Source organism: Arachis ipaensis, chromosome B4 (genome assembly GCF_059453495.1).
Source record: "Arachis ipaensis isolate K30076 ecotype BB chromosome B4, ASM5945349v1, whole genome shotgun sequence".
Classification (NCBI taxonomy): Eukaryota; Viridiplantae; Streptophyta; class Magnoliopsida; order Fabales; family Fabaceae; genus Arachis; species Arachis ipaensis.
In genome coordinates this window covers 3,007,551-3,019,999 of record NC_142439.1, presented here as the reverse complement: position 1 = coordinate 3,019,999, position 12,449 = coordinate 3,007,551, and the positions used below count along the sequence as shown (strand labels likewise).

Genomic DNA, 12,449 nt, shown 5'->3' with positions numbered 1-12,449 from the left:
TAGTTCAACGTAATGTTAGTCTGCTTCTGCGATGATACTAAGCTTTGGTTTAAGAAACTATAGACTAATTGCTTATTAATCTATTTTTCTTTATTTATGGAATGGTTTAAAAATAATTAATGTATAATAATACTCTCTGAGATTACCTTTTTCTTTATTTGTTCTTCATCCAAAAGTAAACACCAATGCCACCTCATTAGTCATTATATTAATAATATGGTATAAGAATTGCATTTTCCCTTTACATTTCTCACTTCACTGCTACTTTCAATATAAAGACGAAAGGAATTATAAGTAAAAGATCGTTTGTAGGTGTACCAAGTCCCTTAATACATATACTACATTTCATTCAAATGGATGATCGGCTAACTTGATTAATGTAAACCTGTTTCCTAAGCAGCTACAATATACTTTAAAGAATAGTGGATACATATGCCTTCCAACTTCCACATCAAAAACAATGAATTGGAAGAATGCATGATCAGCATAGATTAGTGTCCTTAGTCTGAACGGTAACTGCTCAGCCTCCCAATCTAGAGCTGTTTTCCGTTTTGCTTTGAAACTCGGTAGATTCTGGATGGAATCACCCTTTACAAGAACAAGGACTCCCAGATCTTAAAAAAGGGCACAAGGGCTCAGATTTGTAACATTTAGATTCTAGTTCCCTCACCATTAGTAGCTCCATACACTTACTGTCGAAATTGTGACTGGAAAGATGAAACCAGTGCCTTGAAAATGAACATGTTCTTCCTCGGTGAAAAACCACGTAAAAATGATCTATCCAAGATAGAGATCTTGTAGATTCGAGTCAGCTCCATTTAGCACGTTTTGATGAAGTTTTCTTATCTTTCTTGTTGCTCTTTTTCAAAAGCACAGACATATGGCTGGCAACATCGTGTGAAGAATGCATATCACCTTTCAGCCATAGAAGAGCCTCAGCGGCAGCAGATTTTTCTGATTGTTTCTTGTTGCTGCAAGGCTGGCCAACAAAATCCAAGCCATTAAAAATTGATGGTGGAACGGAATTGGTTGTTCTTCAGTTGCCTTGTTTTGTAAGTTGGCACTTCATGTCCAGCCCTGTTAAGTAATGTCTGAAGCTGGTTTTTAAAATTCTCAGCCTCTACTCCAGCACTACTTTTGGAGTTTGTTGCCTCTTTTACTTTGGGTGCAGGTGTGGCCCGGCGACCAAATATGAATCTGCCATCACAGTGGTCCTCAGATATCACCAATCTAACAGCTGAAAGAAGCTCGTCATGCGATTCAGAAGCTGGCAAAACATGCAAAGCATAAAGTAAATTATAAGTATGTCATGGACTTGGAGAGACTGAAAATTGAATGAAGAATAAGTCTTTACACAAATGAATAATGGCTGGAAGAATTTGAGATGTACGGGAATAAAATAAAAACTATGATCAAATGGATTGAACATACTTTTTTCTGTATCAGTTCCTCCAGCTCCCCCTTCAACCGCAAGTAAGTGTTAGCTAATTCAGGTTTCATGAAAAATTCCAAATAACCTCCCAACATTTTTAGGTGACCATCCTGTCAAAAGAATCATATGCTCACCACAAATTGCCCATATCAACAGGAAAACTGAGTACAAACTAAAGGGAGCACAATTGTAAGGAAGCACATACGCCTCCTGCTTGTGTATGTGTGTGTCACTCAGGCATGTTTTTTTAATGAAAATACCATTAGTAGAATTAGAAAATGGATTCTGCAGATGTTGGAGCAGTACAATACATACACTGACGCATATGGATGTACCAAAGTAAACACTGACACACATGAAAAGAGGGGGAAAAAGAAGAGTGAAAATTGGAAACGGAAGTAGAATTAGCATAAACAAGAGATTACCACAACAGATGATACTCCAGGAAACAAACCCGCACAGATGACTGCTCGGACAAGATGCTCCTCATGACTCCATCTACTGTAGGTCTCAGAATTGTGATCAACCAACCCAATATCTTTAAGCAAGTAACAGAATTGCTTTCGAAGGGAGTCAATGGCCCTAAGTGTTTGAGAAGAAAGAAAATTTTGCCAACAGTACTCGTAGCCAGCTTGCTGAGCTTCAGCCTCTTTCCAACCCTCATAAGCTCGGACAAGTGCAAGATGATCACTATAGTCACGAGCAGAAAACTGGGCCTTAGCAGACTCTGCAAGCTGTATGAAACATGCATATAAAACAACTAAATACAAAGTTAAGCCTTTTCTGCCTCACACATAGCATATTGATTATTTTAATCCTACTTGATAAATTAGTGATAATATTTGAGCGCTAAAAAGGAATCAATAGAAGCCATTTTTCTCAACATTAATATGCTCTACCAGAGAGCATGCTTGATACTTGATAGGTCCAACATACTTAATCAGATGATATTGTTAAACTTTAGTTCCAATATTAATATTCCAAAAAACAAGTGATGTCATCACATGATAACATAAAAAATGATAAATCCACTATTTTTCTAGCAAGATTTACATCCAATGTCAAGGGAAAACGATAGTCATGGTGACTTACATCCTTCTTGTCAGCCGGCATCAGAAATGGATCCCTTACACTAAGACCAGCAACAACAGTCATTATGGGATCCAAACAGTTGAAGATAGCGCCCAGAATGAGCATTTTGCTGAGTTTGGGCTCCACAGGAAGAATTGACAACTAGCGCCCTGGAAAGTAACAAATCAATATGACAATATCAGCAGTTGGAAGAAGAGCTTGGATAAACCCATGACAGGAGAAACTTTGTTGGAAGAATAAATGGGAAGGGAAGTTGAGAGCAAGAAACAATAAAGTACTAGTTCTTCTACCTGGTTCTTCAGATACTAAACAGCATTTTGAACCTGCAGAATCAAATGAATTGATAATACAATTAATTAAATAAAATAAAACTTATATAAGTTGAACATGTATTAAAATTTAGTGTATACAAGTCACTGGTAACGAAGTTAATTAACAACCATCGTATTTCAGCACAAGTTCCAAAAATATGCACAATGAAATTTTACCGATAGCGGCTCTGGTGGCTGGAGAGCTCTAGCTAAGAATTCAGATATGCTTCCAAGTTGTAAACTTTTGATTTGCAAACATAAGGACTGCAAAGGTGTTCTCAAAAGTTCTGGCAATTGATAATCAGCAAAAGCATCATAAACACATCTGGGATATAGATGGTAGCATTCACCAGGTTGAACACGACCAGCCCTTCCTCTCCTCTAAAGAAAAGAAATTGAAACCTTTTAAGAAACCAAAATAATCAAATCCATATACTTCATAATAAGTAGTAGTTTGGAAAGTATCAAACATTGTGAATCTATATACATCTGTATACTAGCTAAACTATACAAGAATGTCTGTGCATGTGACAGCAACAATTCCATCTGTTCCAATTGACACATTATTTACAATCTAAAATTATTAGATTTTTGTTGTAAAGAAAATACAGCTGATCCTGATCCCATTACCTGATGAAAAACCAAAATTTCAGGAAAAAACTACGGATCAACGGTTTTTCTAACATTGTTCTCAATTTTTCTAGGTCATCCTTAACCAGTTTAATTTGACAATGTTCAACCTCAAAGGGGTAAATAATCAATATCCACAAAATTAAATAAACAATAAAAAAAAAATACCTGCCGGGCAGCAGCTTTTGATATCCAAGATGGAAGTAAACAAGGAGTGTTGTTTAGTGCATCATATGATGTCTCTTTAGCTTTACCACAATCAACCACAAAGACAACATCATCGATGGTAATACTAGTCTCAGCCATGTTAGTTGCCAGAACAATTTTCCTCACCCCACCTTCAGGGTTTTCAAATATCAACCTCTGCAGAAGAAAAGAAAAAACAGGAAAGCAAACAAAATTTATAAGAAAATACATTGCTATGCGTAAATATGACTAGAAATATAAGGTGAGACACAGATGTTATTCAGTTAATCGCTTCAATATGACAAGAAATCCAACACTCCCCCATCTTCCGCAGCAAAATAAATGCAAGCGTAACAAAGTAAGTCCCTTAGATACGCAACTGCAGCAGTAAATGGATGAGATTAAATTCATGCTCTACAAGACTCTTGATTCCAAGTTGCATTTTAAAATATCTCCCCTTCTACAATCAAATAATCTTGAAAAAAAAAATTGTTCCCCGAAGCCAGTAAAAAAAACCCATTTTTAATACCATATTTACCCTCAATAAGCTTAAGAGGGGAACTATATAGCACTTTGATATCTTGAATTAAATCGCAAACTAGAATGTGGCAACTGTTTTTGCTGGCTTCTTTCCAGCCTATTACTATGAACATTACCTGCTCAGTGCTGGCCATGGATCCATGACATGCAAGAAGCAAGACACGGCTGGGATCTCCTAACAAAGGATGAGTTTGGAGCTTATCCTTCAAGGAGTTTATGTCATCCCACCCAGTCATAAAAACCAAAACAGCACCTGGCCTTTCATTCTTGACAATGTGAGAAAGCACATGTTCAATAAGGTTAAAACCAAGTGAGTCAGGGCACCAGCAGGACAATGACTCCCGAGTGCGTAGACTATATCTGTGGAAGTCTGCAACTTCTAGCGCATCCTATACAAACTCATAGAGAAATGAACAGAATTAGACCCAAAAAGAATAGCTATAAAAGCAACAATGTTACGGCAAGTTACGCACCTCAACAGCAGAAGCAATTTGGCTCTTTCTTTTCCGGAAAGCTAAAGCTTGTTTCTGCATTTTCCATGTTTTTTCTTGACCATAGTCATCAATTTGATTATAACGATTCAACCGATATCCAGTCACTTCCAGAATATCCTCCAGAAAACTTGCTCGGACTGGATATGTAAAACCCTATAATTTCACAGGCCATAAGATCAAAAGGAGAAGGGTATTTTTAAAGACAACTATAAGCAAAATGAGAAATCTATGCATGACACTTCGTGAAATATTTAACAAGCAACTACTACTGAGACCTGACTGAAAAAAGAGCTGTCTTTATTTTATAAAAGAAATTTTTTAGAGAAAGTGAATATGGTATAAGCTGTTTGTGTCTAGAGCTTACAGGAATGTGCATAGTTGGAGCACCATCAAAGTAGGAAGAGAAAAGCTCAGCATTTAAGGTTGCACTCATCAAAATTAATCTCAAATCAGGACGGCGAGGAAGAAGCTCCTTCAGGACAATCAAAAAAAAATCTGACAAAAGTGAAAACCAGTGGTAAGTAAACTTGTATCGCAATCAACAACACTGGAATACACGTTATATATGACTACCTTCATTCATTCCACGTTCATGAATTTCATCAACAACAACATGAGTTACACCATTTAAAGTCCTATCCACTAGTAGTCTCCTCAATAATACACCTGTGGTACAAAAAAGAAGAGGAGTATCCCTTCCTTTCATACCCTCCAACCGAACTTTGTAGCCAACCTTCAGAAGGACAAATTAGATAATATAAGCTAATAAGTAGTCATAAGTATAACAGATACTTCAAGAACCAGAAAGCCCAAAAGTTTCACAAACTAACAGATTCTCCCAATTTCTCCCCACGTTCTGCTGCAACTCTTTCAGAAACAGACATAGCAGATATTCTTCTAGGCTGAGTACAAATTATGTTACATCCAGCACCACGTCCAGCTTCAGTCTCAGATTCTAGTATGTACTGGGGAAGTTGTGTGGTCTTACCACAACCAGTTTCACCTGAGACAACAATGACCTGCAAATTTTCATTAATAACACCAATTAATATAAACTATCATTCAATAAAAGCATATCAGGATTCATAGTCTCAGCAATAAATGGTCCTACATAAGAAAAAAAATTTGCAACATATGTCACGAATTCTGAATTATAGCTTGCTAAGAAATTATAACTTGTGCCAATTTGATAACTAACCTCTATAACATTTAAAAAAAAAACATTATTCAGAGTATTTTATTGTGGTAAATTTTGCTGATCAGATTGAATATCATCCATTCATGATCTGATTGATAGCACCTTATACAACTAAATTAGTCTCTATTATGTATGTTGTCCAGAAATGTATGTTCCAGTGTCTATGCCTCTCCAAACGTGTCACAGTCATACAATCGATCACGGATAGCTGCATTCTTACAAGTCATTACTCACTTCACATCCCTTAACTAAATTTGTAACTGTGGTTCCAGTGCTAACAAAGCATGAATCTCAGAAAGAATTGTAATATGACAGTGACAGCATTACATAACACATGGGACACATTTTTCCCTTTTCACCTGATTATCTGAAATGACTTTCAAAAATGCATCTTTCTCTTTGAATGCAGGAAGACTTCTACGAAATTCGAGCATCCTTTGCCCTTCAGGAGACCCCTACGGATAAACCAGCATCTGTTATAAATTTCTAAAAGCTAAATTTGTACAAGGACATTTATACACACAAATTTTCACAGATAGAGAAGATCAACAAACATCTCAAATTATAAGTCAACAAGCTCAGAAACCACATAACATGAATCAAAACTCACAAACATCTAGAATATTCAACTATTGCTCATGACACTCCAGTCAAAAGAACTACAATGAAACAAACAACTTTTTAAATTTGTTAATATACGAACTATTACTCATTAAAAGTGTATTCAAACATAACAGATATAACTATTACAATAACGATCAGGGCTAGACCAATAAGGTCGTTAATTGTACCTAGATTTCATAAAGTTCCACTCACAATACGAATGAGACTTGAATTGAACCAGCAATAAAAATGTTTTTATTGCCGGAACCCAAAAACCACAAATTAAATACTGGTTGATATTCAAAAAAGAATGCACAACACTCTTTAAATGCCAACTAAGAATATAATGGAAAATAAGATGCAATTTAGATAGGGTTAATAAACCTGCCAATCTTCTTGCTTAATACGCAGTTCCAAACTTCTCCGCTGAAGGATTTTCTCCTTGACAACAGAATTATGGATCCTAGGCACTGGCTTCTCATAAATCCCGTCATTGGTGCGAATACTTCCAGAATCACTTGATCTATGCAAAGAATCATAAAAAAAAAACCTAGCCTTTTTGTAGGCTTTTGTGAAAGATGGGCGCGGAGATGAGTATCTACTTCTCTATGAACACCAAAAGGTAAGATTACCTGCAAGAGCACAGAAAAATCAGTCAATCAGAGCATGAACATGCAAGAGGATAAAGGATTTACCAAACATCACAATTTTTAAAGTGTTCAAACAATTAATAAGGCTGGTGTTTGTTAATAACTCTTAGTGCAGAAACAAAAGGAAATGAACAGAAAACATCAATGCAATGTGATACCTCTCTTTGTGGACGCTTATCATCCAAATCAGGGCGGTAATTTGGCAGAGGTGCTTTACTAAAGACAACAACTCTTGCATATTGTCGGCTGCCCAGGGTAATTTTGTTCAGAATTTAACAAACAGAATTGAGAAAACCTATAAATAATGATAACATTAAGGTTGATATGGTAGCCACTATTTTATACTTGCTAATTTTGACCTGTAAATGATATAAATTTCTTAAGAGTATCCTTCCCTCTTGCTTATCTTATTTTTTTAATAATTATTCTTTTGTCTCTTAATTCTTATGTTATTTTAAGGCTTAATAAATTAGACCCAAACATGATTTATTGAAAATTTGTCACCTATGATAAAAAAATTTAAAATTTAGTTGCACACTGATTTAAAATGAACCATCAAGGATATAAATATATTTTCTCTTTTTTTTTTTAAGTAACTGATTATGTATTGAAAACTGCTAACATGTTGTTCTCAAGTGCACTCTTATTTTCTCAAAATTATCACTCTCATACCTGTGGATAAACTTCATGGATGTTAGTTAAAAAAAAGAAGTCTTATATTACATCTCTAGAATATGAACTATTTTAATATAGTTAATCTTTTTTTTTTTTTTTAAGATAATTCGATCAAAGTTAAATACATGTAATCATATAAAGTTACAAAGTACACATCAATCATAAAATAAAGTAAAACAATTATTACACTAAGATATTACTCCAATTTTTGAAAACCAATATGCACCTTCTCCTACTACTTCAATGCCTAGAGTATTTTCTGATCACTTTCAATTTTAGACAACCAACATAGTAAAAGTCATCCTGTGTTAGTTTCAAATTCATAAAACAATTATGAATAAACTTATTTTTCAAGACCAGTTTACTTGAATATTCTAGAGCTTTATATTTAGAATATAATTATCTAAAATTATCTATTGTTGGTTCAATAATCAGATGTAAAATTTCTTTACTGCAAAAAAAAGAACAAACAAAGAGGATAAAATGAAGTCCAATATAGTAAAGTAATATTTAGCTCATTCACTAGATAAATGAATTCAAAATAAGAAAGCACTAACGGATAAATAAATTTAGTTATATAATTCAGTGGGAGTAACAAATCCGTGACCCTTTTAAAAAGTTATCTTTTAAAAGTTAATTTTTATAAGTTACTTTTAAAAATTAATTTTTAGGCAACGAATTCTTTACTCCCACCTCTATATGGGACTATAAAAATATCATTAACTATAAAAAAATATTTACAAATAGAACCCCATTTTTTTATTTTTGACTACCCCTTCATATTTTTAGTTTTTTAAAATTCTCCCTTCTCTTTTAACCATTCTTTTGAAGAAGAGAATCTCTGCTAGGGTTCCTCCTACACTAAGCATCATCACAATTGGCTCTGCCAAAAAATCTTTCCTTTGATGTCCTCATGTCAGCTACTACCCTCCCGCCGCACTACACTTTCAATTCGATCTGTGTTCTTGTTCTTCGCTATCGCGTTAATCTGCTAGGTTTCTCGAGTATCGTGGCGGATTCTATAATCTACGGAAGGGTTTGTTGGGATTTTGGACCCATGTGCTAGCTGGTAGCTAAGTCTGAGTGGCAGGTCATTGCCGTTGCTGCTGAACCCTGAATGCTATTCAACCTTCGGTACACATCAACCTCAGCGATCCGTATATCTCCTTTCAATTACAACAAAAAATTCTACTTCGTTCTAAGCACTTCACTCTTCAGGTACGAGTTTCTTAATCCCCCCCCCCCCAATTTGTGTTATTCTGCAACCTTTTTCCACATCTCTTATCAATTTGTGGTTTTATCGGAGTTTATTGTTCTCCCAGATTGGATTCCGCTTTGCTTATGTAGTTCCCAATCGCATGCACTTATTTGCAGGCTGAACCCTCTCCTTTCAATTTTAGGGATTATAGTGTATCATCTTTTCTGATTAAACTTTGCTGATTGTTAGTTTCTTGCTCTCTTTTATCTGAGAGAACAAAATTGCCGTTACTCCTGTGCTTGTTCATAGGATTTGTTTCCATGGCCTTCGCTTTTAGCTTTGGGTTTTCGTATCCGTGAATTTAGTTATATTTGAACATACTGTCATCTAGACCAGATTGTTGTATGGATTTTGGGTATCAATCAATCATTTGGCTAGTGCAACTTTGATCTTGTTGATTTTAGGGTAAAAAATATGTGGGATTGGGTTTTTGATTTTTAGGTACTATTATATGTTTAAACCATTTCAGATATGCAAAGGCTTGTTTGTGAAAAGGTGTGGAAATGTCATTCACTTGTTCAATAATAAAGAGAAGTGATATCTTGTATGGCAAATTGTGATTGAAATAATGTAATGTCTATTAGGTGAATTAGGTTTGAAATTATATTGCATATTAGCTATCTCATAAAAAATATGGCCTTTGTTTTCTTCGTTATGTCATTAATTTACATAGCTGCTGCTGCTGTTTTTGTTGTTTTAATATTGCATTAGACTTACCTGATGCTGATCTCAAATCACTAGATTTTCTTTCCCTGTGCTTATGCAGCAGGCACTGTGATAGAATAAAACCAAACTTTTGAATATCAGTGTGGTTGGTTTACACCTTCATCTTATCTATGACAGCTTTGTTAGAAATTAGAATTGGTTTTGATTTAGTATTTTCTTCTGATTTAATATCCATATAGTATTATGGTAATGAGATTTCTTGCTCCAGCCCTTTTTCCGTGTAACATGAGGTGAGTTGGAGATGGCAGACTTACCAGGATATTTGCGTTCTTGCCTGAGCACGGGATAACTTGCCTTTTTGGCAATCTTAGTCTCTGGGGGAATTGTCTTGCAAATTTTGGTCTGTGTTCTTCTCATTGTTAATAAATGCATCACATCTTATTGGTAACGAAGTAATTGTTGCTTACCTAGTTGCATCTGTGTTATGTGACAGGCATGTGCTTTGTATAATAATTGGTGGCCGATGCTAAGTGGTGAGATAAAGCATCTCTGTATTTATTTCTTGAAGATTTAAGGGAATGAGATGTTAATGTGACCGAACATTCCTGGTTTGTTATTACATTTGGTGTTTTGTTTTCTTGCAACTATAACATATGTGCTTCTCCCAATGCCTCTGCGGTTCTTTGCGGGGTCTAATGGTTCTTCTATATTTTCTGAATCTCATAGCAGGTAAACTGTTATTATTCAAGCATTAATTGAAAAATAATTTAATAAGAAAAAAAGATAAGATTGTATACCGAGCCAAGGTTATTAATCATTCAACTTTTTGTTTTGTGGTCTGATGAATGATGGAGCAGCCGGGTGAATTTAGCCAAGTTCTTGACTAGATTCTCAACTATTGAAAGCATTACCATTCCAAGCATTCTAAAGCATTCTGGTGTTATTGGTTGGGGAGCCTTTGCAATGGAGCTTTCATCTTTCTTCGTGTTTGTATTAGCCATATTGTGTTTCATGGGGATGAGTGATGAAGATGACTATTACAGTATGATATGAGATGGAAATCTACTAGACATAATTTCATGTGTAAAAATGGATTTATTCTTTGTGCGCGCTATTGGTTCTCTTGCTTTTTTAAAATTCATGTTAACTTTTGCTAAATTTCATGAGTTAATACTCACTTAAAATTTATCTCCTTCATTACTGATTGCAAGGGAAAGGGCAAGTCCTAAGGCCTGCTTATATCATATAATTCTTCTAAATTAATGGAATCCATTCAACTAAACTATACATAACATTTACCTAGGCAGAATCTCTGTCAAAGTGTCAATGATTACTTAACAACAATATAACTTTGCTTATCTTTTATAAAGGAATGAATATTGTCACTTTCATTTTTAATACATTCATGTAAAAAGTACAATGAAAAGAAAGCATATACAAACCAATGTAACTTGCTTTATCATAAATCTTTATATTTAAGTAAGACAACATAGATATAGGAATACAATGAAAATACTTTTCTAAATGCCCAACTCCTATATATTCTGATCTAAGCTACTGTTGATCTATTGTACAAAAAAGTGCAAGTAGGGGGCCAAAATACTTGCCATTAGAAGAGTCAATGACCAACTCCTACTTTAACTGTTGGGTAGCTAAAGAATTATTATATTAACAAACATCCCCAACAAGTGGCGGAAAAAACCAAATTCTTGAGTATTTTAAGAGGATCTAAGTCAAGGATCAACTTCATAATTGCACAAGTTGTCAGCTGGAAGCTCTTGAATGGTATTAATTTTTTCTAGTATTATTTACATGGATGAATCAAGAGGCCAGACTCAATGTACTTCTAATGAAAATCCTGTAAGATGTTATCTTTTTGGGAACAAAAATTCTCGAAATGCACTGTCTCCTTGATTAGTGGATAAGTAATTGATAATCAATTCTATGATGGTAGCATCTACTGAAAAGCCTTTGTCTATCATTATTTGAAGGTATTTCATGGACCTTAAAGAATCATTTTTAATTAGTAACCCTTGGACAAAGACATTGTAAGTGGAGTAGTTTGGCGGGCAGCCATTCTCTTCCATGTTCGTAAGTAAGTCTTCAGCTTCATCTATTAAACCTTGTTTACAGAGACCTTTAACCATAATGTTATAAGTATACAAATGAATTTACAGACCTTTAGCACGCAAAGAAGAAAAAAGTTTTCACGCCCCATTTACTTCTCCAGTGGCCCACATTCCATCAAGCATAATATTATAAATCACAATGTTAAGATCCAAACCACTCTTCTCCATTAATTCAAACAACGATGTTGCCTCGAAAAGAAGCTGGCATTTACATAGACCATCCAATATAACAGCACAAGTCTGGAGATTGGGCATCTGGCCATGTTTGTACTAAAAAAGAGTTCTTTTGCAGCCAATGGTCGACCAACTCGACAAAACCCACCGATAAGAGTGGTCCAAGTGACAACATCAGGAACGAATCCAGCATTGACCATTTCATTCAAAAGATGCATAACCTTATTTATGTTTTTAATCACACACTATCCATGTATAAGTTAAGTGTAAGTTACAATGTCAGGTAAATAGCCCCTAGTGACCATCAAGTTAAATACTTTCATGGCAAGTCTATTAATATTAGAGTCTATTAATATTAATTCATTTCTTCTGTTGATGTAGCAAGTCTCTAGGTGTGTTATGTCTTACCAT

At 34.8% G+C, this 12,449-nt stretch overlaps 1 protein-coding gene and 2 pseudogenes across 3 annotated transcripts; 1 reads left to right on the top strand and 2 right to left on the bottom strand.

The window, feature by feature from the left end:
• Positions 1–176: 176 nt before the first annotated feature.
• LOC148566467 (DExH-box ATP-dependent RNA helicase DExH3-like) lies at positions 177–7,408 on the bottom strand (annotated as a pseudogene). Its single transcript, XR_015880948.1, has 14 exons — positions 7,295–7,408; positions 6,871–7,118; positions 6,243–6,338; positions 5,516–5,704; positions 5,259–5,418; positions 5,050–5,180; positions 4,665–4,838; positions 4,308–4,580; positions 3,634–3,828; positions 2,981–3,216; positions 2,525–2,673; positions 1,858–2,166; positions 1,432–1,542; positions 177–1,267 (listed from the first exon to the last, which is right to left on the bottom strand). The product of XR_015880948.1 is annotated as a DExH-box ATP-dependent RNA helicase DExH3-like (transcript).
• Positions 1,002–2,545, bottom strand: LOC148566468 (DExH-box ATP-dependent RNA helicase DExH3-like). Its single transcript, XM_088484264.1, has 4 exons — positions 2,525–2,545; positions 1,858–2,166; positions 1,428–1,542; positions 1,002–1,267 (listed from the first exon to the last, which is right to left on the bottom strand). The coding sequence occupies exons 1-4, from the start codon at positions 2,543–2,545 to the stop codon at positions 1,002–1,004; spliced, it is 711 nt and encodes a 236-aa protein (XP_088340390.1).
• Positions 7,409–10,003: 2,595 nt separating the features above from the next.
• On the top strand, positions 10,004–10,932 carry LOC107638222 (vacuolar protein sorting-associated protein 55 homolog; annotated as a pseudogene). Its single transcript, XR_015880730.1, has 4 exons — positions 10,004–10,135; positions 10,229–10,267; positions 10,379–10,464; positions 10,593–10,932. The product of XR_015880730.1 is annotated as a vacuolar protein sorting-associated protein 55 homolog (transcript).
• Positions 10,933–12,449: the final 1,517 nt, after the last annotated feature.

Excerpts from the sequence above, each read along its gene's own strand:
- LOC148566468 (XM_088484264.1), bottom strand. The coding sequence starts at position 2,545 with ATGCCGGCTGACAAGAAGGAT. Across the intron at positions 2,167-2,524 it reads TGCCGGCTGACAAGAAGGAT|CTTGCAGAGTCTGCTAAGGC; the intron begins GTAAGTCACCAT and ends TGTTTCATACAG. Across the intron at positions 1,268-1,427 it reads ACTGATACAGAAAAAAGTAT|CTTCTGAATCGCATGACGAG; the intron begins GTTCAATCCATT and ends ATGTTTTGCCAG.